This window comes from Amblyomma americanum, chromosome 8 (genome assembly GCF_052857255.1).
Source record: "Amblyomma americanum isolate KBUSLIRL-KWMA chromosome 8, ASM5285725v1, whole genome shotgun sequence".
Lineage (NCBI taxonomy): Eukaryota > Metazoa > Arthropoda > Arachnida > Ixodida > Ixodidae > Amblyomma > Amblyomma americanum.
Genome location: NC_135504.1, coordinates 21,559,041 through 21,586,466, shown reverse-complemented (window position 1 = coordinate 21,586,466; position 27,426 = coordinate 21,559,041). Strand labels below are relative to the sequence as shown.

At 46.5% G+C, this 27,426-nt stretch overlaps 3 protein-coding genes across 3 annotated transcripts; all 3 read right to left on the bottom strand.

The window, feature by feature from the left end:
* Positions 1–3,714: 3,714 nt before the first annotated feature.
* On the bottom strand, positions 3,715–6,142 carry LOC144101073 (uncharacterized). The gene has a single exon (XM_077634080.1). The coding sequence runs from the start codon at positions 5,506–5,508 to the stop codon at positions 4,582–4,584; it is 927 nt and encodes a 308-aa protein (XP_077490206.1). The 5' UTR covers positions 5,509–6,142; the 3' UTR covers positions 3,715–4,581.
* Positions 6,143–11,098: 4,956 nt separating this feature from the next.
* LOC144101071 (uncharacterized) lies at positions 11,099–17,525 on the bottom strand. The gene has a single exon (XM_077634078.1). It carries the CDS (start codon positions 17,523–17,525, stop codon positions 15,540–15,542), a length of 1,986 nt encoding a protein of 661 aa, XP_077490204.1. The 3' UTR covers positions 11,099–15,539.
* On the bottom strand, positions 11,099–24,997 carry LOC144101072 (uncharacterized). Its single transcript, XM_077634079.1, has one exon. It carries the CDS (start codon positions 24,793–24,795, stop codon positions 23,383–23,385), a length of 1,413 nt encoding a protein of 470 aa, XP_077490205.1. The 5' UTR covers positions 24,796–24,997; the 3' UTR covers positions 11,099–23,382.
* Positions 24,998–27,426: the final 2,429 nt, after the last annotated feature.

Sequence of the window (27,426 nt, the reverse complement as noted above, 5' to 3'; positions counted from 1 at the left end):
CCCCTGTCCCGAAAAACATGCACCCAGAGTATCATGTCGCTCGCCTCAAGGACAGGGCTAAGTCTCTGCATAAGAAGTATGTAACAGAACAGACAGTAAACTACGTCGACGCCGCCGATACTCTGATCGCGATGCTTTTTCGCTCGCGGTTGTAAACTACTGTGCGCGGCCGTTGGTTGCGTGCTCCATTCCCGTCAGATCGTCTGAAGAGGCCGAGGAGGCGGCCATAGCCTTGGCGATGGTGTCCACCTCTGCAGAAACCATCATCAGCGACTCTAAATCTGCGATTCGTAATTTCGCCAAAGGCCGGATCTCCTCAGTCACCCTCTCTCTCCTCCGCTCCACCAAGGACCAAATCTGCCCGATCCAATTCATCTGGGTCCCTGCGCACTACCTGCGTCCAGGGAACGAGGCGGCCCACAATCATGCCCGAGGATTCGCCGACCGGGATGTGTTGTCGCCCGTCCTGCAGACGGCGACAGATCGTATGGTTACATTTCATGACATAACCATGCACTACCGTTTAGGTATATAGGCTTCTATATCCCCCCGTACATATTTCTCTCATCAAATCCCAAGAGGTTGCGTGGAGGCAACTTCAAACGAACACCTTCCCTAACCCGGGATATATGCCCGCATATACCTTGGGGTCTACTCCCCCTCCTGTCAACTATGTGGCCAACATGCCACTCTATCCCACATACTCTGGGCTTGCCCTCGGGACTCCCCTCCGCGAGGTTTGCAGCTCTCGAATCCAGACCAGTGGGAGGCTGCATTGCTCAGTTCTGACTCGGACACACAGACCCGGGTTGTGACAAGAGCCCTATAGAAGTCGCCGAACACCACGGGCTCATGGCCACTTGATGGGGCTATAACCCCACACCAACTGCTACCTTGGTCGACGAAATAAGGTTTATCCTCCTCCTTTTATGCAAAAAAAATGTTACAGCGGTGACTCGTGAATCGCGTAACAGCAACCTCGGTATTGCAAAAGAAGGCATATGATTGCCGATATATCCCCGGGTCCTGATATGATACCCAATGAATCCCTATAACGCTACTGTGAATGGGTACCAAGGTTATTGGCGATTATTTTTTAATTCTCACTGCTCGAAGGAAAAGTACCACGAGACTGGCTGCTAGCAAGGGTGGCACCAGTCATTAAAGCAGATAATGAGCTCTTATAATGAGGTAAAACTGCCGCCCCATTTCAATCACTTGCACTGCGTGCAAAATACAGGAACATGTGATTGCAAAGCACTTAGTAGATGTATAAAAATCAATAACTTGGTTTACAGCAAACAACATCGATTTAGGAAGGACATGTCCACAGTAAGCCAGCGGTTCGAATCATTACACAGCAGCAGTTAGCCCCGGCAGCAAATCGACATGATCGCTATTGAAAAAAAAAAAATGCGTGACCTTCTTGTTTATTCTCGGATATTAAAGTGGATTCAAGCCTATTTGCATAATGGGCGTTAATTTGCTTAAATACCTGGAAGCCAATCATCAACATTGCCAATGTCGTCTGCTGTGCCGCAAGGGTCGGTTTTGGGATGTGCCTTATTTTTATTGTGCACTGACAATATTGCAGCTTGTATCCGTCTGTTGGTTGACCTGAGATTGTTTGCGGATGATTGTGTTTTGTTTCGTTGTGCGGAAAGTGTCCGTGAACAATTATTTTCAACGAGCCTTTGAAAGCTATCGACGACTTGTGTACCACATAGGACATGAAAATTAACTTCAAGAAAGCTGCCTGTATGACAACCACAAAGAAGTCAACACTAATGGCACATATACCATTAACCATAAAGATATCAAGCGTTCTAAACATCTTAAATATATCAGTGTCACAATTACCAATAATTTCAGGCGGGGAAAACATACTGAGAACTGCGGATCCGCAAAACGCAAGCTTGGTTTCCTAAAAAATGAGATGCCACGCCCAATGTCAAACTCGCGATATATAAAACTGCAGTAAGGCCAGCGTTTGAATATGCGGGCACTGTTTGGAACCCTCACAGTCAAACCGAAATCACAAAATTAGAAACAGTCCAGAGCATTACAGCCAGGCTTATTTTTTAGTGCTACGACAGAAAGCAATCTCTGACTGCGCTCCTTGAAAGGACCGCTCTACCACCCTTGTCTCTACGAAGAAACATACGGCGACTGAAATTACTCAACCAGCATTATAATAAAAACTAAAAAGTACATCCATATGTACATTTACACCGTCCAGTAAGAGTATCAGCCTGTGCAAATCCCCCTCATGACATTCAAGTTAATATATTAAGGGTTGACAGATTCAAATTTTCGTGTCTCATTAGAACCATTGTTAAATGGAGCCGACTCGATGCCGATCAGGTCAAAAGGTGCCGCCCAGCTGAAATGCTTCAGCAGAGGCTGTAAATTCCTCTGGTGTAAATGTACCTGAAGTGTTTCTTTTCCAACTCTGTAAGAGCCCGCAAGGGCTTAACAGTACTGGAAATAATAATCGTTGTAGTTGAAGATAAAATGAGCTGACCTGTTCTCAATCATTCCTAGCTAGTTAATCAGATTGTTAATACCGAGATCCCATACTAACGAAGAATATTCAAGCTGCCAATGAACGACGGTATTTGTAACCAGGGGCTGAATGGAAATTGAGTTTTATTTATCCACGCCTGCAGATAAAGCTTTGCAAACAATGTAACAGACATCGATTTTTAGAGCTCCGGTTGAAAGTGACACGAAGTCCCGGGTACTTGCAAGATGTCACAGATGAGAGAGCAATATTATACCAGTGGGACGTTGGTAAGTTGCTAGCCGTTCCGGATATGCACATGAATGTACATTTCTTGTCGTTTAGCGTTGTCATATATGACACCAGAAGGAGATGTTAATATCAGTTTGGATTGCGCATGTGTCAGTGTCGGTTGTTATTCAAAGGAAAAGAATGCAATCGTCCCCAACTAAGTGAATCGAAGAGTTAACGCTTTTTGACAGGGCATTATTAGAATTCAGAAAAAGTAAAGGCCCAAGGATAGTGCTTTGCGGAACACCAGAATGAACGCACGGTAAATACATTCGATTGAGTCAATGTGATTAGCAGTTACAAATTGCTGTTACGATGGCTCAAGCCATCGTAAAGCATGTTAGTATCAAGCCCTATCATGCGCAGTTTTAATAACAAAAAACAATGAAACACCTCATGGAACGCCTTGGACAAGTCTAAAATGATGCACTCTGCAATGGCTCGGCGATCAAAACTGATAGGTAACTGATCATTGAGTAAATGAAGTTATAGTTCACACGAGCGCGTCTTGAGAAAAGCCGTGTTATGCAGTGAAAAAAAGAATTTGCATTTTAAAAAGTTTAATGTTCGTGTAAAGAGGGCGTGTTCAAGTATTTGAGAAAGGGTATTGGTAATCGAAATGGGACGATAGTTATGATATGAGCGCTTTTTTCCATATTTGTGTATTGGAACAACCTTCCCTTTTTTCTAATCCACCGGCATCGTACCAATATCTAAGGATTGCTGAACTATTTTAGGCAGAATGACTAACGAATATATTATCGCGACTATTAAAAAAATTGCGTTAATGTAGCCCGATGACGACGGCGGACAAATGATTTTAAGTTATCGGTAATTTTTTTTAATTCCTCCGGGGTTGAACACAAGAGGATATTTTGAAAAGCAATCATGAGCGCGATAATTACCGAGTACTTGTCAAGTAACTGAAGGACCCATTGTTTATTACTGCTGAATCGAGTTTGTGGCATTTTATGGTTGCACGTTTGTTGACTTTCGCTGGGCTGCTTTCCACCAAGAGGATCAGCAGCAACATGAAAATTCTAGTGAGGACACTATATTCCTATGCGATAAACATAAGGCTACCTGCTTTCACACCGAAAGCCACAGAGAGCTACGGTACAAAGTCCAGTCGCAGACGGACCTTGTTTTCTTCGATCAGGCAGCGTTCTTCCAGTTCACCAACGGTTACTGACCGTGAGACCCCTACGCACACAACTTCCCTGACACCGGGAAGGGGCTGTTTCTTTGTCGGCATGAATTTGCTGCTTATTATTAGCTGTCTTCTACGATCGTTGTGGTGCTCCAGACAAAGCCTCATCGTCTTCTCCAGCGGCCACTTGAGGAACTTATCGAACAGTCCTTTCATCACATATGCCCGAAGCCAAATGTGGCACTGGTCGAAGCATAGTCGCGGCACTATGAGGTATCCGTAGTGGTAGCTGGGTTGGCCATCGTTACCAGAAAAGTACTCGCAAGACGCAGGTGCTCTTTCGCAGAATGCAGTCCAGTCATCTATGGTCCACTCGTACGGAACCGACTTGTTGAGAAAGTCGCTAGTGATGCTGAGAGACGACGCAATGGCCAAGAGTTGCAGAGCTGCCGCCTCGTCTTCCACTGGTCCCGTCAGTATTTTAGCTGACATCTCCGGAAGTGAAGGTCCGGCATTCGCCATCCTACGCTCGTCACGCAAGCCTCCTGCCGACCTGTCCTTCTTTTCCAACACGTTCCGGTCACACCCCTGGCTGATCATGTTTTTCATGACCCGCTCGTATTCAGCCAGTGCGCCCTTAATCTCCGAAGTGACTTCGCGCCTGTGTCCAGCTAGCGCCCTCTCGCTTTGCAAAGCACGTAGAGCCGATTTTTTCCACAGCTGCATTGAGGGCGTCAGCCACAATCGTGGATAGTGTGGCCACTTCTCTGCCCTGGTCGAGACGCTTTTCGAACGAGTCCAGCTTCGCTTGCACGGAGGCATTCTCTTCTGAAAGTTTCTTCAACGCATTTCTCACTCCTCGGTATTCAGTCGAAGCGCCCTCCGTCTGGCTTCTAAACCCCGAAATCCTGTCTTCCAGGGCGGCTGTCACTGCATCGGCTGTACTGGTGGACAGGGCTACCAAGGTGCCGTTAGTCTCAGGGCACAGACGTTCCTCGATTGAATCCAGCTTCGCTTGCAGGGAAGCATTCACCTGCAAGATTTTTCCTAACGCTTCCTTGACTTCCATGCAGGCGTTGGCGAAGTTATCGTCCACCGGTTCTTCGCGTGCGCGGCACGGTACGCACTCATATTCGAGGTGCTCCGCAAAGCTCCGATGGGGGACCTTCTTGCTGCACCTGGAGCACATAACGACGTGGAACTGGCAGGCGTTGTCGAAGTGCTCAAGCATGGCGGAGGCGGCGCCCACGACGTCGCATCCGTTGTCTACATTCCAACAGCGCACCTTGCGGCTGAGAATGCTGTCCTTGCTTAGTGTTGACCACACCACGTCTTCTTCCTGGAAAGGCTCCTTGTCTACGGGGCAGTGGTTGCGCGTGCCAGCGACGCCGCCGTAACAGGACAGGCAGAGGGTGTGACGACAAGGCAACATCGCCGCCGAAGGGGGCACGAGGCAGCAGGCACTGCACACTTTGGTCGACGGGAACGGGTTCACAAAGCAAGTAGGTCGCCAGTCTAAACCACTGACGAAGCCGAACGCCGTCTGGGTGATTGCGGGGGCCATGGCTGACGGCACCTTTTCACGTCCGTACGGACTGAGAAAGCATTGGTAGCGTTCGGCTGCGCCTTCGTTTCGGCGCAAGCGACTCGGGCTGTGCTAGCTCCCAGCTAGGCGGCTGTCGCCATCTGTTATCAAATGCTCGAACTACAAAAGCGAACGACGGGAAGATGAAGGCTGAGAGCGTGGGGGCAGAGAGCAGCGTGTGGCAATAAGAGAAAGCCGCAAAAGCTGAGCATGGCCGGGCTCCTGAGCTGAGGGAGTCTTGGGTTTCCGAAGATTAGCCAAAAAAAAAAAAGCCTTACGCATTGACTCCTACTAGTTTTCATGTAGCTTCTCGCGTGTGTTTTGTAAAGCTTGGGTAACGTTCTTCCATCGTTGGTTTGAAGCCGTTGTTTTTTCGGCGCGACCGTCGACGACAGGCCAACCGTTATCAGTCTTCAAGTCGCGTTCGCACCGACTTGCGCCTCGCTGCCGTTATCGCAGGGACGGTATCAGATTGTAAACAGCAGAGACTGGGAACAATCTTGGCGCGCGAGAAGCGCCTGGACTGTAAGCATATATCTAAAAAAGTAGATTACATCCTCGTTTGTCTTTTATAAGCCAGACGGCAGCCGTAAGCAGTTTCTGGCCGGAGATTGTTTTGCGCGCCGTACAGGCGTCTTGCTAGGGAGCATACCCAACAATTCTGGAGAAAAGCATTTGTAACGAGGTGTAGTTTATGAACGCATTTTTTTTTACATATTGTAAAATTTCACTGTAACAATCAATATCTCCGCAGGTCTCCGGTGAGCAGGTTTGCATTTCTTTTTTTTTTTTGCTACTGACGTTTTTGCTATCGTCAAAACCGTTACCCATTCGTTTTCTATGGCAGCCTTAGCTACTCATGCGAGCGATGGAAATGCTTTGAAAGAAGGATTTTGCTACACACTGGAAGAATGCACTATTGCCGTCAATAGTTCCATAACCGTAACTTACAATTTTTCATTATTCAAAACTTTTCTCCTAGAATGTTGGACATGTAAAATAACTGATATTGGAAGTACAGGCTACCGGTGGCTAAGGCGCGTCCAGTTTGAAACCTAATTAGGAATCACCGGAAGACAAAGTCATGAACACCCTATTCGTAAGTGAAACCTACTAGCTTGAGGAAAATATTTGCCTCGGCCATCATCATCGTCATCATCATCATAATTTATTTTACCCTTAAAGGGCTCTATTGTGGCATTACATGGGGGGGGGGGGGGCGGGGGGGGGGGGCAAAGCAAATACAACTGAGAATAAAACGATAATAAAATAAAACACAATGCAATAAAATGAAAAACTATACATCACAATACGACGTTGGTCAATGCTGAATGGCAAAAGGCTGAATTAGGCGTAACAACAACAGCAACAAGAAAAAGAATAGTTGTAACTGGATGAAGAATTTGAGACAAATTGGTAATACCTTTTATTCAGTAAAATGATTGATTAATGACTGTCGAAATTTAGCAGGGTCGCGCTCGTTTACAATGCAGTCGGGTATCAGGCTTCAGGTTTCTATTGCAGTTGGCCGAAAAGGTGGGTTAATAAATGATAACGTCGATCCTTGTATACGTTGGATGGTGAGGAGGTTTAACAGGCGGCGCGGAGTTCTGATGGGAGCTAGTAATAAGGCGCCACGAAGGTCAGGAAATTTTAATACAATTTATGAAAGGGGCAGAGTCGCGCGATTTTCCGCCGGTGCTCTAGTCACTGAATGTTTAGTGTAGATGTGATCCTGGTGATACTGTTTTGCCTATTGTAATTTGAGGATACGAAACGGGCCGCTCAGTTTGGAATGACTTCGAAAGTGTTATTTAAGTATGCTTGGTAAAGGAGAAAAGAACGTTCGAAGAAAAACACTTCGAGGAATGAGGACGAGCAAATATTAACGATTTTTTACTTGCGTTACTTCAGGACTTCTAGCGTTCTTTGTAAGCAAATATCTAATACAATTATCATTAACAGGATGAACAGTTCCTTGTGTCACGTGTGCTGGAGTATTTCCTTGATATTACCCTTATGTCAAACAGTATACATTGTATATGTCAGAAAGCCTTTCAAGGGCACATCATCTTGGAGCCTTCGTTCCAAATTATTGCCTGCCCATCGTTGTGAAGTTCGCGTCTTTCAAGGTTGAAGGTAGCATCTGGCCTCAAGAGATCGATACTGAAAAATATACTGGCGTATATGTACAGCAAGGCTTTTGCAAAGAGACCAGGCTCTCACGAAAGAAGATATTGGACTACGGAAAAGCAAGAGGGCATAAATGTAACTTGCGATGTAGGTAAACGAAAACTCTTACGTATGTTGGACAGAAAGTAATGCGGTATGCGAAGTAGAAGCACCAACCTCGCCTGCATTAACTTCACCATCAGGTCCGCCAAAGAAAAATGTGGCAGTTCAGGCATTACCTTGACCAGATTACTCGTTTTGTTTTACTAACATTAGAAGCGTTAAAAAAAACGTCATTCATTGGCATCCTTAGCCGACACGTGACTTGCCGATGTAATTAGCATGACCGAAACGCGGCTGTCCTAAAAACTTGATTCTCGGGAACTGTTCTGTTCTGGAAAAAAAAAATTACAACGTGTACAAATCTGATCGGTGCGGATGCGTTGGGGGGGGGGGGGGGGTTGACAGACGTACCGGTTGAAATTGTTTCCTGTAACGTTCCCGTGGATTCTCCACTGGACTTTATTTGCACTTATATCCGTTTGAAACACGAGACGTTGTATTTTGCATATATGCTATCGACCACCTAGCTCCCAGCCTTTCTTCTGTGACGACCTGTGTGATGCCATAAATTTGGTTCTTTCTAGGTTTCCGAGGGCTCCTCTTGTATGTTTTTAGGTCTTTCAATCTTCCCGAAATTTCATGGAATAGTCCCTCTTCTCATGACTTACCTGCTTCATCAAATTGTTCGCATTTATAACTGACTTGTCTTCAGTGCTCGACCTTGTTCAGATCATGAAACAAACCACCCGTGTTACCAAGACATCTGCCAATATGCTCGATCTTGTGCTAACCACCTCTCTCAAAACTATATCTTCAATTAGCTTTCTTCAGGGGTTAAATGACCATCAAGTTATTCATAAAACTATGCCCTCACGCTCTCCCGGTTTTTAAGGCGATATTAGCTACTAACAAACCATAACAGGGCGGATTTTCAAGCCACTGATACAGAACTACAGTGCTTTGCGTTCCACTCACGATAAGTGGCGCATCAATAAAACTTAAGCTAGCGAACTTACTGACAAATTCATTCCCGTTCACCGCGTTTTTCGTTCTAAACAAGCACCCTGGTTTAAATTATCGCTAAAGCGTGTGCCAAACAAGAAAAAAAGTACCTATCGGCACCTAAAGCGTGCAAGCACTGCTGGTAAATGGTACCATTATCTTACTGCCGCGTCACAGTACAAGCAAATCCTGCAGCGCGCTAAGCGTGCTTTTTATCACAACACACTGCCTCAGTTGCTTGCTTCCAACCCATAAAAATTCTGGAACGTCATTAATGTGCGCAAAAGGAAAGGTACTTATTTCATTCCCAAAATCATTTCCCGGTTCCACCTGACAAGTTTTGTGATGTTTTAAATGATGCATCATTATCATCGTTTACTAATGCTATGCTGTCTACTTTACCCGATAATGTAGTTTCAGAACTGGGTTAGACGGAGCCAATTACTATCAGTGATGAACGGGGTTGCTAAGCTAATTCATAAATGGAAGCTCGCATCAGCTGCAGTGGTCGACGGCATACATTATAAGCTCCTCAACAGTACGTGTTTATATTCATCTCTGATGTTGTCCGAAATTTTTACACAGTCCCTACCCAGCTCATCGCTACCTGACGATCAGCAAGCTGGTTCCTCTTGACAAGTTTGGTGACGTTCATAATCCTAATAACTGCAGGCCTATTTCCTTAGCATCAATTCCGTGCCAGCTCCTTGAACATATTATTTATTCACACCTCGTTGATTACCTGGAACCTAATTCCTTTTTTGCAGAATTACAAGTTGGTCTTCGTATCATTCCTGCGATACTCAATTAATTGCATTCACTAATGATTTTATTTTTATTCTGGATCGCTCATATCTCATTAACTATAGGTTTACCAAATTTGCAAAAGCTTTTGATACCGTGTCACACCAACTGTTATTTTTTAAGCTAAGTAAACTAAATATTAATAGCGCTATCCTAAAATGTATGGAGTGTTTCTTAAGTAACCGCTACCAATATGTAACTGCTAATTATCACGATTCCTCCATTTTCCCTGTAGCATCTGGCGTTCCGCATTGATCAGTACTATGAGACCTCTTCTTTTCTTAATCTATATTAATGATCTTCCATCCTCAGTTACTTCAAAATAATGGTTTTCGCTGATTATTGATTATCTTTTTTACAGAGAAGTTACTAACCGAGGCGATGTATGTGAACTTCAAACTGACCTGAAAAATATTGAAACTTCGTGTAACGCCTGGCTTATGAAACTAAACGTTAAAAAAATGTAAAATGATGAGAATTACACGCATGGCTAAATAGACATCGTGCTCATAGTTCCTTAATGACACCTCTCTCACTCAAGTTAACAAGTATGAGAATTTTGGTGTTTAATAACGGATTATCTGTCCTGTTATCTGTCCTGGAAGGCGCATATTGAATGCAGCATTAATAACGCTAACCGCATGTTTGGTTTCATCCGTCGCAACTTTTCACTGGCCCCTACCCCTCTTAAACTTCTGCTGTATAAAACTCTATTGCGCACGAATACTAAATACGCTGCCTTAGTATGGGATGCGTACTAACCCTTTCATTGCTTTACTTGAATAAATCGAAAATCGCTCTGCAAGATTTATAATGTAGAATTACTCATACGTGACAGTGTTTCCAAAATGAAAAGAACACTTAATCTTCCAGATCTTTCTATACGACGTCGCATTTCTCGCCTGCGCGCATTTCATAAAATATATAACACTAACAATAGCCTAAAGCAATACCCGTTTACTCCTCAAATGTATTGATCGCTTCGCAGAGGTCACCACCTAAGGTTCATGTTACACAGTGCAAGACTGACAAGTTCACAAATTCCTTAGTCCCCAAAACTGCCACGGATTGGAACCGCCGTCTTACGTGCTGTAACCACTCTTGTTTATTTATCTCGTTATCTTCTCACTCCTCTCTGTAACGCTTAACCGGCCCTTAGACTACTAAAATTAAATAAAAATGAAATATCTGACACTACAACGAGAGCTACCGAAAGCACTCAAAACATTAAAGGGGTTTTTCGGATTTCACATATTCTAATGCAAATTTTACTATACGTTTTCCTGTCCGTCCTGATCATCTTCGCCAAGTTTGGAAACCGGTTCGGTGGCAATTCATTTTAAAGCGAAATCGACTTTAAAGTTTGCCATTTCCGTGGTCTCAGTCACGGCCTCAGTTCAGCGGGGAACGCTGGCTTTGCGACTGCCTTTGCACAGTGCGAATACGCAAGTGTAGAGAGCTTATAAAAAGAATGATATTTTTGTTGTTTTTTTCGCTTTATATAGCGCAAAAATCAAACCACATAAAGCATGACATATGATACCGCTTCTGAAATTTATTCACAAAAGGAAAAAAAATGAAACACACCGCATTAAAAATGCCCAGGCGCAATATTAGTCAGCTCACGAAGCGAATTTTCATTGTAACAGACCTGTTTTTGTTTTCGTAGAAGATATATCTCTCAGTCAACTCCCTCACAAAGAATGTCTGTGAGTAGCCTGTGGCCACAACTTGCTTTGTGACACTGGAAAGGGTGTCAGCTTGAGTCATCCATTCAAAGCCACTTGTGTAAGTATACTGAAAATCCATATAAGTGGGATGACCGAAACAGACCTGCAACTTTTTGCGCATTGGCCACTTCAAGAGCTTGTCGAACAAGCCACGTAACACGTGCACTCGAAACCAAATCATGTCGGCGGGTTTGGAATAGCACAGCTCTGGTACTATCAGGTATCCCAAGTGATAGCTAGCTTCGCCCTGGATAGAAGCGAAATATTCGCGGGGTGCATCTTTTTTCGCACATAATTCATCCCAGTTAGTTATTGTCCACGAGTACGGCAGCGACAATGCGAGCACGTCGCTCGTCATGCAGAGAAAAACAGCAGCCAGCAGCTCCATTGGCCTCGTTTCGCCTTTCTCTTTCAAAGCCTGCTTCTTAGCTAGCTCCTCTACAAACGCAAACGCAGCATCCACCACTTTTTGGCCACCGGCTGCAGCTCCGGGGATCTTCTCCCTAAAAGCCTGTATTTGCCGATCACATTCCTCGCTGACAGCCTTTTTTATGGCCTCTTCGGTGCAAGCCACAGCTTGTTTCACTTGTGAGGAGGCTTCCTTAGCTATCGCGGCCTCAGTTGCCGCCCGGCTAGCCGAACTAATATCCACGATGGCCGTCCCCGTGTCAGCGGAAGTCGTGGGCAGCGCCACAGCTGAACTGCCTACAACGAAGTGCTCTTGGAAAGAATCCAGTTTCGTGTGCAGGCGGGCGTTTTCCTTCGCTAGTTTCCCCAGCGCTCCCTTGACCTCCAGAACGGCGTTCACGAGGTTGTCGCCCAGCGGTTGCTCACGGCTGCTGGATGGAGTGCATCCGGACTCCAGGTGATTCGGGACGTCGCGGTGAGGCATCTTGTCGCCGCACCTCGGGCAGCTCGCGGCGTGGAACTCGCAGGCGTTGCCGAAGTGCTCCAACATGGTGGAGGCGGCGTCCTCGACTTCACAGCCGTTGCCCGCGTTCCAGCAGCGTACCTTGCGGCCCAGGACGCTGTCTTTGGACGTTGACGACCACACCACGTTTTCGTCCTTCACCGGCTCCATGTCCAGAGGGCAGTGGCCGTGCTTCCCTGCGCTTCGGTCGTAGCACGGCTGGCACAGGAAGTGGCGGCAAGGCAGCGTGGCCACCGTGCAAGGCACGAAGCCGCAGGCGCTGCACACACTGGTCGACGGGAACGGGTTCACGAAGACGGTTGGGCGCCAGTCGAGGCCGGGGCCGAAGCCGAACACTGTCTGTGTCCCGGAGGGAGCCATGGCTGAAGGTTACTACCCGACGAGCAGCGTAACCTCGACTGCTTCGCTCCCAAACGACGGAGGCTGCTTATCGAGCGAGCGAACGTTATCTTATATCCTGTCAAGGGCACCTCGGACGTGCACGCCGCCGCTGACATATCACATCCGGGAAAAGAGTGGAAGGCAGAGCACGGCCGCGGTTTGGTGAAGAGGATGTGACAGTGCTGTTCACACTGACAAAGAGAATTTATTTGTACACCAGACAATATTTAGACACGAATAGTACATAAGGTGATCTCGAAACCACAGGAGCAAAAAAAAATGTTCAAAGCAGTCACCAATTCGGACAGAAAGAAACAGGTATCGAACAGGCCTAGAAATCTATGTACAGTAAACACCATGGCACGGCCTCTTTCCAAATCCAACATACATCTCAGTACGCGGTGGTCACAGAGAGAATTTATTAGTACACCAGACAATAATTACACCCGAATAGCACATAAGGTAATCTCGAAACAAGAGGTGCAAAAAAGAATTGGCGAAGCAGTTACCAATTTGAACAGAAAGAAATAGGTAACGAACAGGTCAAAAATCTGTGTACAGTAAATACCATGGCACAGACATTCCAAATCAAACATATATCCAAGTACGCGGTGGTTAGGCAGAGCTGTTCACACGCACGTTCCATCTGATCACGCTGATGAATGTCCCGCATTCATGTAGAAAAGCACAGACACACTTGTACAAAAAGTTGCGCAGCCAGACATTTTTTTTTTTTTTACGAATACTGCGCGACTTCTACAGGGCGGTATGTGAGTGCCTTATCAGTGCACAGGGTGGCAGACGGAACGAGAACAGCACGACTGCCGTCTGCTGGGCTCTTCCAACATGCATCCACAACCCCGGCCACTGCTAGCGCCCGTCACTCCTTAGCAGCGATAAAGACATACGTAGATAAAGACAACGCGTGGCAGAGACGCTTGAAGAACTGCGGCTTTATTTTTAGTATGTGAGGCATGTCACGACGCCTTGCTTCGTGTGCGAGGACGAGGAAAAAGTAAAAAAGCTTGCGGAGTTTTTTTTTTCCTAGAGTGAATAGTGGTAGCACATTATTAGGGGTGGAGTATCAGTGGTAGAGAATTATATCTATGTGCCAGCTGCTGCGTTTCGCGCTGCAAGCCGCGCACACGACTTTTCGGAGCCAGCATCAGTTTCTCTAGCGAGCATATCTACCTGCTGTGCCAGTTGCGACAAGCTAAACTTTCTGCGCAACATTCACCATCGCCCTTCCTTAAAAACATTAGCTGCATCGAAAGAAGCGGGCTGATATATTTCATCCGACTACGACACCTACTCCAGTGTTACCAATATAAAATTATCGCTTGACATTGAGCCTCTGACGCACAGACGAAAAGTCGCCCGTTTGTCATTATTTCATAAGCTATACTTCTGTTTTCCTCCGCTTCGGGACTCTCTTCTGCTTCCACCTTTCCGAACATCACGCCGTCTCTTCAACTCCATGAGCATTCCACGCCTGCACGGCTCTTCAAACGCATTCAACAAGCCGCAGTCTCGTTCACAGTCGACGGAGGCTGTCGTCCTCGCTTGCGACCGGTATCAAATTTTTCGTCGTCCTTACCCGACCAGGCCTTATAATATCAGGTTTAGGGGCGTGGGAGGAGGAAATACTTGATTAAGTAGCTCTGAGCGCCACAGGGTGCCGGGTATTGGAAATCGCCAATCGTGTGCAATAAGTAAAAATTCATAAAAGTCAATCCTCCCCATTTTGCGTAGCAAGGAATGCGCCGACTATCAGAAGGGTGTTTTTATCCGGTGCATGACTCAGGAGCTGCGAAACGCTGGAAATGTTTCGCCGAGCCGTCGTGAAAACGGCCGCGGAACAGCTGGTTCCATTTAGTACGCGCTTCGAAAATCGCACGCTGGCGCGAAGACTTAAGCTCGTTCGGTATTGGACATTTCAGGTACTGGAACAGAAACAAGCGGCTGTGGATAGAAACTGCGGGAGTATCGTAGGTGATCTACTTTATGGGACGTCAGAGTGCCATATATTTTCTTTTAGGAACACATAGAACTACGAACTACTAAAAAGCTTTGCAAAATGAGATAACATAAAACACGCAGCTCTTGAGCCTGTGGACTGGAATGAAATGAAACACACCTGCAGAAATGTGGGCTGTTGGAAGAAGACGATGACGAAACACAAGAGACAATTAAGGCGAGCGTCAACTTAACTGATTACGCATTTCCGGAAGAAAAAAAACGCATAACACTAATAACGAAACACGAAGAACCATAGCGGTGGACTAGTCATTTGAGCATCCGCCTCGCTTTCGGGAGATGCGGGGTTCGATCCCCAGTGCCGCTGGGTGCCCACCGGTGATGCAATGGGTACAAGCTTTTTCCTCCCTGGTGCTCCGCTTCTTTACTGTGAAATGCTTGGGAAATGGTTCGTTGACCCCCCCCCCCCCCCCTTCACTATAAGAAAAATAAACCTCGTGACATGGCGCTCTTTGGCCACAGATGCCCTGCGCCATCAAAATTCACCATCATCATCATCGAAACACGAACACAAACATGTAATAAGAATGAGCGCTGGCTCAAGGATAAGAAGCGCATGCAGAAGTAGGAAGGAAGCAGAGATTAAAGGGTCACTCCGAACAATTTGAAATTGGGCAGTATCAACAGATCACAGATGTCTGACGACAAAAAATCACTCGCAAGAGCGGCTGAAAAGGCTGAAAGCATCGTAAAGCACGCTTTAAAATGGTAGCACTAATTGGGAACATTTTTTTTGAGAAGGCAATATCTGGACCCTCATGCTTACGTTTCACAGAAAATCAAGACACTTGCGATCCAGTAATATCGAACCCATTTATTAACGTGAAACAGTAGCGTACGAAACAGCACGTCAATGTATTAGTTCACACACACACAAAATGAAGAGAGACCTACGGTATAAATTCGAGCCGCAGGCGGAGTTTGTTGCTACCGATCAAGCCATGCTCGCCCAATTTCTGAACAGGTATCTTATCTGACCGTCCTAAAAACACAACTTTCTTACGATATTCGGCAAGAGGTCTAGTTAGTTCCTGCGAAATTGCACTTTCTATAGCCAGTTTCCTTGTGCTGTCGCAAGGGTTGATGAAAAGCAGCTTAATCTTTTTCTCCATGGGCCACTTAAGGAACCTGTCGAACAAGCCTTCGATCATATATACACGAAGCCAAACCTTCGAGTCACTAAGGCATAACCTGGGTACAATAAGGTACCCATAGTGGTAGCTAGGTCGGCCATCGTTACCTGTAAAATACTGGGCAGAAAGTGGAGCTTTCGTGCAAAATTCAGTCCAGTCTTCTATGGTCCATTCGTACGGTACGGATTTGGTCAGGAAGTCGTTAGTGCTACTGAGAGACGCTACAACCAAAAGTTCCATAGCTTTCACTTCGTCGTCTACTATCTCCGTTAGCTTCTTGGCTGTCTCCGAAGATGAAGCTCCGGCATCAGCGAGCATGCGGTCGCCACGCAAGGCGTCTACGATGCTCGCATTCAGACCCAGGACGTTCCGCTGACACTCCCGGCTGATCACCTCCTTCACGGCCCGCGCGTTTCCCGCCATCGCCTGTCTGATCTCCGTAGTGACTTGACCCCAGCGCTTATCTAATGCTGCCTCGGTTTCCGCCCGGCACACAGCAGCAGTTTTCAGCACTGCGGTACTGAGGGCATCAGACACCATTGTGGACAACGTCGCCATCGCATTTTCCATGTCGAGATGTTCCTCCAGCAAGTCTAGCATGGTATGCAGGACGGCATTTTCTTCCGAGAGTTTGTTCAACGCTTCTTGCACTGCACGGTATTCAGGTAAAGTGGCCTCGGCCTGGGCCCTAAGCACTGGAATAATATTTTCCAGTGCGACTGTCGCTGCATCGGCTGTAATGGTGGACTGCGTTGCAAATGTGCTACCGGCCTCAAGACGAAAGCGGTCTTCGAATGAATCCAGCTTCCTACGCACGGCGGCATTGCCTTCCAATATTTTCCCCAGCGCTTCTTTTACTTCCATAAAGGCGTTGGCAAAGTTGTCGTCCAGCGGTTGTTCCTGTGGGCGGGACGGCACACAGTCGCACTCCAGATGTTCCGCAATGTCCCGATGCAAGACCTCCTCGCTGCACCTGTGACATCTCAAAGCGTGGAATTGGCAGACGTTGGTAAAGTGCTCCAACATGGCGGACGCCACACCCTCGGCGTCGCAGCCGTGCTCAGCGTTCCAGCAGCGTACCTTTCGGTTGAGGACACTCTCCCTGTCGATGGTTGTCCACGCCACGTCATCCTCCTGGAAAGGCTCATTGTCCAGTGGGCAATGGCGGCGCTTGGCACAGACGCCGTCGTAGCAGGACTGGCAGAGGAGGTGGCGACAGGCCAACATGGCCGCCGAGGAGGGAACGAGACCGCACACACTGCACACTCTGCTCGGCGGGAACGGGTTCACGAAACACGTCGGCCGCCAGTCCAGACCGGTTCCGAAACCGAACACTGTCTGCGCGCTCGCGGGCGCCATGGCTGGAGCACGCCGACAGCTGCTGCACGTTCGAGCGTCTTTCTCGCAGCAGACTGAGTGTGCCGTCTGCACGTTGGCGACAGTTATCAAATATCCCGTTGTTCTTATCAGATATGGGAAAGGGCGTAGAAGGAACGCTCGATTGCAAAACAATCTGCGCGGTATGGAGCGAACGGATCGATGACAACAGCAGCGCGTGTGGGATGCATTGGCGGTAATTACAAAGTACATTCTGTACTTAGAATTTTTCTTCGTAATTAACGCGACGGCTGTAAAAAGGTCGTTTTTAAGCGATGCGCGGCACAGGCACCTTGAAAGGCAGAAAAAGCTCCGGCGACCCTCATGAAAACGGCTACGAAGCGGCTGGCTAGGTACACCCGGCATGGACAGCGAAAATCGCGAGTTGGCGCGAAGATCTGAACGCGGACTGCCTTTAGCTAATTACTTTTACTAAAGCTCGTTATTCCTGATGGCATGGAATAGGCGAGGTGTTCTAACAACGTCTTTCAGATCAATTCCTGCACCCCGACACTAATCCTGCTGTAGGAGTGGTTAGCTATGATTTTATGACTATGTCAGGTATAGCTTTATTATATAATGGCGTACAGAAACTATTGTTTGAGATAAAAGTGAAACTCTGTCCACGGCCTGGATGACATTCCGCGTCTAGTGTTCAAAACCTGCACACCGACTGTTGTGAAATTTTGGGCTGTCTTATTCTGTCAGAGACATCAGAAGAGCTACAGTCATGGTTTAAAACAGATAACATTGTTCCAGTCCAAAACAAAATGGATGGTTCAATGTCTCCTTTCAAATTACACTCCCATTTCGCTACTTGGTGGATGACTGAGTTCAGCACAGCGCAGGAAGAGAGGAGGGCCAACCCAAACACGACACAATGGACTTTCAAGAGTTTAGAACTCTATAGGACATGGAAGCTTGGATGAAGGTGAAGACATTATTTGATAGCCAGAACTAATTCCTCGCTCTATTGTCAGAGTACGTAATATCTTTAAGCATTTATCGCCAGAAAGCGGAAAATTCTTTCTTCCCCGAATTGTCACCATGGCTTCAGGGCAGCCCACTCCAGCCTGGCGCAACTGATTTCAGTTTTCCTATCACATTTCTCTTAATTTTATTCTGGCATACAAGGCGACTGCATGTTGGTAGACTTTCTGAATGGTTCTGGCGTAGTTCTGGGTTCATTTTTTTCTTTTAAAACTCTCATAGCTTCGCTTGCCGAATAGTATACTGGTATAGCTTCAAGTTCATTTGGCAAAATAAAGCAAAAAAAATTGTAATAAATGAATTAGAATCAGAAATAATGTCGGCACTCTCAGGTGCCCCATCGGGGTTCGCATCGAGACTCATTTCCGTTTTAACAAATTTTTAAAGATATGCTTGGATATGACAGGACAGAATGGATTATGTGCTGGCGATCGCAATGCATTATAAGGATTTTAATAATCACGAAGACGCCACTGCATAGCAGTCAGAGCTAAGCCGCACTTTTGCGCTCTGTTAAAATTAGCATGTGACAACAAGTAGTGCGAGTTTTTTGTATGCGGGCTTGTGGGAAGCGAGAGTACGTAGACAAATATAACAGGCGGAACATAACTAAACTGAAATAGTAATGCAGACAACATAACAACAGAAAGCTGGCCCAGTATAATTATTGATTTATATAAACTTCAGAAAACCAAGAGAGAGATAAGTGTCTACTGATTAAACGCCTAGAGAGTTCTGTAGGAAGGATGAATATTAAGCCTGCTAATCTGCACCGGGGAAGGGAAAGAGGAGAAGAAAGAGGGTCGTCATGGGTGAGTATGTGGTGAGAAGAGAGATGAACCATGATCGTACCCAGAAATTCCGAACAAAAACATATTTGAGCGGGAAACCGTTTATGAAAGAAATGTTTTCATATACTGCAAGATTTCACTACAGCGATCAGTATATGTGCAGATCACCCGACGGCAGTCGTGTACTTTTTTTTTCTATTCACGTTTTTGCTATCGTAAAAAGTATTCCCCAATGGTTTTCTACGGCAGGCTTACCTGTTCGATGCGATCGATGGAAACACTGTAAAGGAAATATTTTGCTACATATCAGAAGAATGGACAATTGCCTTCGATATTTCCATAAGAGTGTCTAACAACTTTCCAATTTTCAAAATTTTACCCCGAGAAATATGGACACGGAATGGACAGAGAGGTACTACGCGTTTTAGAAGTGCGTTTTAGTCTGAGAGTATGCAGCTGCGGCGTAGTACTCTGACTCAGTAACCCTCGCTAACATGTTGGAAGTCACCCGAAATAATGTAGCGCGATTCGTAAGACACTCTTAATATGTCATGTTAACAATAAAATCAACGCGCTCTAAAGAACACCATCAAACGGGAAACGGTTGTCGGCCGCCGCAGCGTAGCAAAAATATATTCAATGTACAATAACGTAGGTCCCAGTCATATTTGCAATCGACCGCTCCGTTTTCAGGCTCCGTGAAAAAAGCGCTTGAGGTTGGGTATAATACGTTTGCATTATGTACAGTACAGGCCACCGAGTGTTCATGCCGTGTACACGACCTCAAAAGTGGACCGATCATTTACAATTTATATAAAGATTTTTAAATATTAAAAAAAATCTTGATGACAAGCCTCAGTACTCGTGTTCCCAAGTCGCATGGGACCAACACACGAGAGAACAGTGCCGCCCCTGGGCATGCCCGTGCTCTCTTGCACCGAGTAACACCCCTACAAAAGGAGGAAGAGACTTATACAACGCTGCCGACAACCTCTCACGCTGAATACCTTCATTCCCACAGGAAGTCAAGACAGGTACACCCAGAACCTCATGAATCGCTCGCCCAGGAGGAGGAATGTATTCTCCGCAGATTACGAACTCACTTTTCCACAACAGCCGGGCCACACCAGTAGAACCCTGTGCCTTAATTAGAGCCCAGAATTTCAACGCTGTGAGGCAAAATTCACATAATTTCACATTTTGTGAGCATTCTAAAGCCCTTAGAGGAGCAGTGTCAGGCCTTTCTGCTCGGCGAGGACCCTGGCCCAAAATAGGGACTAGTCCAAACACCCCACGTCACAGCAGCCACCGCGGGACTGCTGGACTAGGCGTCCCACTCAGAGTAACCAAAAATCTTTATCGTCAATGAAGATGCGTTCGCTCGGTCTTTAACCACCAGCTCTACAAAAAGCTACCCTCCGGCATCCATTTGGACCAACGCCATCCCCATCACCAGGCCACCACAACTGGTGGCTTCCAGACAAAGACCACTGGCAATAGCCTTGGTACGCTAAGCCTATGTCCATTGTCACCATCCTAAATACATTAAAATATCACCATTAGACCTGAATCTTAATTACAGATAGGCTGCCCTTCAATAGAGAAAAACCCGCTCAAAAGCGAACCCGTTCTAGTGGCGGTGGTTGGGCTGGACAGTAAGCACCACCTTTGTTGAGTTTTCAACCAATTTTTTTATTTGCAGCAGTCTCTCATCACTTATCTTTCCCCTAATTAAACCGGCCAGAGCGCTTTTTTTTCGTAGCTTTTCGTCTGACCCAATGTATCGTTTGTGCATTCGACCGGCTACAGCGCCGAGCCAGCCAGAACGGTGCGTCCAAGAAAGCCGCATACACAGATTGTCAACTTTTTTTTTATTCGTTTCTCTCCAGTTCTCTATAGTTCTATTCGTTTCTATTCAGTTGCCGCCACTAACTTTTCCCAGCGTCACCTTACAGGGTGCTTGCAAGAATTAAACCCAACCACGGAGATGTTTACTGACGCATCGCTGATGCATAGGTGTTTTTTGTATCTTGACGTAAATGGCTTCTAACAACAGCCTCGACTTTTCCTTCTTGCTTCTGCCCAGCATTTTCGCCCCGTAAAGTCATGGCTTGCGTCGACGCGTGATAATATGCGCGGTCAAATGCACGCATTAATTTTGTTCATTTTTAACGCTGCAGCGTTAAATGTCCCCGTTCAGCGGAAAAGGCGGCGTCATCTCGTCGACTCTGGATTGGTCGAAAAGGCGCGACGTCACATGTGGAGAGGTGGAATTGAAAAGTGACTAAAATATTCCACAAATTACGTTTTAAATGTCAAAACTTTACTCATATGTTGTGATATTTAAATATGCAATTAAAATAAAGTTCGCTGAAAAGAAAACAGGGTACTCAGTCGAGAATCTTACCACTGAACCTTCGGTAGCCGGTCAGAAATGCTATCCCTATACCACCCAAGCACTTCAATACAGCTTTAAAAGCAGGGCTTTACATGTATGTCCCGTGGTCTTTTTTACGTAATCTAGTTGCTTGCGACTAACGCTAATTAGTGTGTGTGTGTGTGTGTGATTAGAGAGGCAGTGATTAAGAGAGTAGTGATTAAGCGAGTAGCAGAGTGTATGTCGGTAAGGTGCCAGTATACGCGAACGACTGTTTGCTTGTGTCTCGGGGTATTGGTGTGTCATGTGATCTGGTGACACTAGTAGACCACGTGATCGGGTAGTAAGCTAAAGTGGAGTTCTTTACCGCACCCATTAACGCTCCCCCCCTCCCCCATTTTCATCTACTTCCCGGTCTGCACCTTTCGGTGGTCGTTTAAGCACCGCCCCGTTTGTTCGGTGTAGAAAATATGGCATAAGTGAAGGCGATAGCAAGAACCACTGCTCTATAGTGACGCACATTAGCGATGTCGCGCCTTGCCCTGCAACCACCCGCATTTTCGCATATATACGATGGCAAAGCAACGTACAGCTTGTTTGATGCTGATAATATCAATGGTACATTGCGTCTGTTAGTCAATTCCTGGAGTTGAGGTCGTGGGACACCTTCTATGGATATGGCACAACTTCAGGAATGGCCGTGGATGCGCACATCCTCGGATCTTTTCGCATCCAAAGAGGACGAGAGAAAAAAAAGAGAAAAAGATCTGCTAGTCGGTGCTGGGACATGACGATGATGGAAATGTTTTAATCGCACCTAAAATTGGCTCTCGGTCCCCCTACTGCGGTAATCAGTGGGACCTTGCAGCTTTGTGGTTATCTGTACGCGTGTCTCGATGCTTCCAGTAAACAGTTGGAAGTCTCCAATGCGTCCGTCGCCCCGGTTCACACTCTCGTCTGTGAAATTGCGCCTTTTTCTGATTAGCCACCACGCTGCACAATCCGAGATTTCCGCATGGTTCTATTTCATAAAATAATTGGTCAAGCTGGTCAACAATAGATAACCGATCTAAATCACTGCGATAGAACATTGTTCGCAGTAAAGCCAGTTTGACGTTGTGGATAGATGTAGTTGGATGTAGCGCTCGACTGTCATATTTATTACGCTCCTGCGTTTTCCGTGCTTTACGTTAACCAACTAGCCTGCACCCGCACCTTACAAAAGCAGCTTGACTCACGAAAACAACCAGATTGATTATGCACCCACTTCTAAAGTCGTGCCAAGCAATAACCCCTGCATGCAAGTATAGAGGCTTTCCCTCATAGCTTGTACGCTAGAGAGCAAAGCAGCCGAACTATGCGAAACGATTCTAACGTTGGGAGCGCATGCAGTTATTATTAATTATTATTATTATGTAGTTACTACTCAAAGGCCCCTTAAAGTGACAACATTCATGATTGTCATGGCACATTTTCCAGCTACAGGTAATAGTTACATGGAAGTGGACTAGATGAATCAGGGCATGTATCGTTCTTTTTTCACCCAGTATACGCACCTTCAACGACAAATGCCGTGTAGGATGCTCGCAATAACTCGCATTAGCAGCACCTTCAACACGCGCCTTTTACGGAGACTCCCATCATTGCTGGAATCTTGTCGGCTAGCAATACCGCGAGGAACGGGCAAGAAACTTTCAGGCATATCCTTCGCACAAACAATATCACGATTCCAACCGAACAGTACAGGCCCGACTTAATTAAGTTGCGTTGGCTTTTTCGCACAATTGTGAAAGACAAACCAAAGCAAATAAGCTGCTACCAAAACACTGTTTAATTCTTCATTATTAAGAACGGACGGAATAACAAAGAACCTGGAAGCACATCAAAGCAAGTGCTGAATATATTACACAAATTGCAAAACCTGGATGACCATGCTTGCGTAGCACAGCAAATGAACGAAACTGGAATCTGTCAAGAATAAATGCTCTTAGCTAAATGTGACGCTGTGGTGCACCAGAAAACACGGTACACTCTAAGTTCACGCAAAAATAAAAGGAAAAGCGGATTATGATTCAAATTCGAGCCGGAGGTGGAGTTTGTTTCTTTCGATCAAGCCACGTCGGTGCAATGCGTCTACCCTTATATCAGCAACAGAGAACCCTGCAAACAAAACTTCTTTACAAAACATGGTAAAAGCATGCTCTCCTAGTGCACAAAGTTCGCTTCTTAGTGCTAGTTGTCTTGAGGAATCGCAAGGGTTTATGAAAAGTACCTTAACCTTCTTCTCAATGGGCCACTTAAGAAACTTGTCGAACAAGCCTTCGATTATATATTCACGAAGCCAAACACGGAGCCCATCGTCAAAGCATAGCCTCGGGACGACCAGGTATCCATAGTGGTAGCTAGGCTGGCCATCGTTGCCAGTAAAATATTCCAAACGATCCGACGATTTTGTGCAGAACCCATTCCAGTCATCTATGGTCCAATCGTACGGGACGGACTTGCTCAGGATGTCGCTTCTGATGCTGAGAGACGCTACGGCCAGCAGTTGCAGAGCTTTCGCCTCGTCCTCTACTGACGCCGCCTGTTTTTTAGTTCCTGTTATCTCCGAAAGTGAAGATCCGGCTTCTGCCAGCGTGCGTTCTCCACAAAAGATTTTTACGACCCTGTCCTCCAAACTCGGAACGTTCCGCTCACACTCCTCGCTGTTCTTCTTTTTCGTGCTCCGCTGGATGTCAGCCAGTGCGTGCCTGACCTCTGCTGTGACTTCGCGTTGGTCTTCAGCCAACGCTGCCTCCGCTCCGGTCGTCAGCTCCGAAAACTTGCGTTCCAGGGCGGCTGTCACAGCGTCGGCAATACTGGTGGGCTGCGCTGCAAAGGCGCCACTGGTCTCAGTGCGCAGACGGTCCTCGAACGAATCCATCTTCGTGCGCAGGGCAGCATTTTCTTCCAATATTTTTGCCAGCGTTCCTTTTACTTCCATAAAGGCGTTGACAAAGTTGTCGCCCAGCGGTTGCTCCTGTGGGCGGGACGGATCACAGTCGCACTCCAGATGTTCCGCAATGTCCCGATGCAAGACCTCCTCGCTGCACCTGGGACATCTCACGGCGTGGAATTGGCAGGCGTTGGTAAAGTGCTCCAACATGGCGGACGCCACACCCTCGGCGTCACAGCCGTGCTCAGCGTTCCAGCAGCGTACCTTTCGGTTGAGGACACTCTCCCTGCCGATGGTTGTCCACGCCACGTCATCCTCCTGGAAAGGCTCTTTGTCCAGTGGGCAGTGGCGGCGCTTGGCACCGACGCCGTCGTAGCAGGACTGGCAGAGGAGGTGGCGACAGGCCAACATGGCCGCCGAGGAGGGAACGAGACAGCAGACACTGCACACTCTGCTCGGCGGGAACGGGTTCACGAAACACGTCGGCCGCCAGTCCAGACCGGTGCCGAAACCGAACACTGTCTGCGCGCTCGCGTGCGCCATGTCTGGAGCACGCCGACAGGTGCTCCACGTTCGAGCGTATCTCTCGCAGCAGACTGAGTGTGCCGTCTGCCCTTCAGCGACAGTTATCAAATATTCCGTTGTTCTTATCAGACACGGGAAAGGGCGCAGGAGAAGGAACACTCGACTGCAAAACAATACGCGCGGAATGCACCGAACGGGTCGATGACAATAGCACCGCGTTTTGGATGCGTTGGCAGTTAATTAGAAAGTACTTTCTCTACTTCGAATTTTTCTTCATAATTAACGCGACGGCTGTGAAAAGGTCGTTTTTAACCGAAGTGCGGCGCGGGCACTTTCAAGGGGAGAAAACGTTTCGGCGATCGCTCATGAAAACGGCTACGAAACGGCTAGCGGCACCTGGTACGCATTGTAAGAGTCGTTATATGGCCCGAACATTTGAACGGCTACCGTTTACTGCAGCAGTCTATCACTGATGACATCGAATAGGCGAGGTGTTCTATCAACATCTTTCAGACCAATTTCTGCGCCTCCAACAATAATCCTGTCTTCGGAGTAGTTTGCCACGATTTTCCGACTCTGCCAGGTATAGCTTTGTTGGATGGTTACTGACACTATTCTCTGGGATAAATATGAAACTCTATCTGCGGCCCGAATATGGCATTTCGTGTGTTGTGTTCAAATCCCGTTCATGTATACTGTTCCGAAAATTCCTGTTGTGTTGTTCGAACTGTTCCAGAAATCAGACTGGAATGCGGATAACGTTGTTTTGGTCGAAAAGAACATGGTCTTAATTTTCTCCTATCCAATTACACTCTAATTTAGATATTTATTGCATGACTGACTTCAGCACAAAGCAAGAAAACAGAAGGGCCGACAGAAAGACGACACAATGAACTTTCAAGGCTTTAGAATTCATTAGGGTATCGAAGCATGGCTGAAGGTGGAGGTATGATTTAACGGCCAGAGCGCATGCTTTCATTCATTCATTCATTCATTCATTCAGATTCAATGTAAATCCCAACCTTGTGGCGATCATCAGTGCGGCTTGAAACGTAGTTGGGAGTGGCAATGAGTGCGTTCGTAGAATTGAATGATGGTAGAATTTATAAAAACGATTGAGACGAATTATTTTTCTGCGGCATGCTAAAGCTTGTAAACGGAGCTAAGATTTCATGCTGGTTATGCTTGCGCCACGATTAAATTTAGAGAAATTAAAACGCGCGGCATTACTTTGGGCCATTTCCAACGAAGCAATGTTTTTTTGTTTTTTTGTGTGGCGCGGATCCAGCGTCTGCATATCCAAGTTTTGAATGGATTATCGTTTTTTAAAGCTGTCAGAGTTCATAATATCTTCCAGCATTTACCACCATTTAGCAGGAAAACCTTACAAAAATGGCCTATAGACAGTCTGTAGACTTCTTATAGCCTGTGTTCTGTTCCTATAGATATTTGTCTGTCTACTCGTCGTCTATAGACTGTCTATAGACAAAAATCTACAGAAAGTTGGGCTTTCTGGGGTTTAACGTCCCACAGTGACTCAGGCTATTAAGGACGCCGTAGTGAAGGACTACAGAAATTTCGACCACCTGGGGTTCTTTAACGCGCACTGACATCGCACAGCACACGGGCCTCTAGAATTTCGCCTCCATCGAAATTCCACCGCCGCGGCCGGGATCAAACCCGCGTATTTGGGGGCAGCAGCCGAGTGCCATAACCACTGAGCCACCGCGGCGGCTGCAATCTATGAAACGTCTATGGCCATAAATCTATAGACTGTCAATAGTCTGCCTATAGTATTTGTATCGCCAATAGACCGTTCTCTAGGGTTTGTCTAGAGAGTCTATCGACTTTATAGACATAAGTCTATGGACAGTCTATAGACTCTGTAAAGAAATTTTTTGTAACGGAATAATTTCGTCCCGAAATGTCACCGTGGCTTCAGAGCATGCAGCTCCAAAGTGCCGCAACTGGTTTTTGTTTTGGGATAGCTTAAATATTATTTGATAAAGCCAACACCTAAAAATAGTAATAAACGGTATAGAATCAGACTTAATGTGGATATTGCCAGGTGCCCCATCGGGGTCTGTATCGGGAGCTATTTTAGTTTAACAGATGTTCTTGACATTGGCTTCGATAAGGCAGGACGAAATATATTATATGCAGATGATGCGTGCTTTATAGGGATTTCAATAACCGCGAAGGTACCTCTGCATCACACGCAGATGAAAGCCACTCTCCTCCGCTCTGCCGAAAATGGCATATGACATTAAATGGTGCAAGCTTGACCACATTCGTGGTCGTGGGAAACGGGCGTACATGTAGAAAAAGGTTATAGGCAGAAAGTAGCTAAACTGAAATATTAATGCGGACAGCATATCTTTACGAAGTTGGTCGTGTAGTTGTGTATTAGAAGAACGGAATGCCTAGCGTTCCGTCCAGACGCAACGGCGTGACTGCTGCTGGAGTTACATCCAAACGTAGCATATTTAGTGGATTTGAAGTTCTTCTTGGACCAACCCCTGCTGCCGGATGTCCCACCAGGTTTTGATCGTACTAATGCCAGTACATAACATCAGAGTGATCGCAGCGTGTACGATGGTATATTGTTCCATGGGTTGTGTGGTACCTTTTGCATATAAAGCAGTTAGA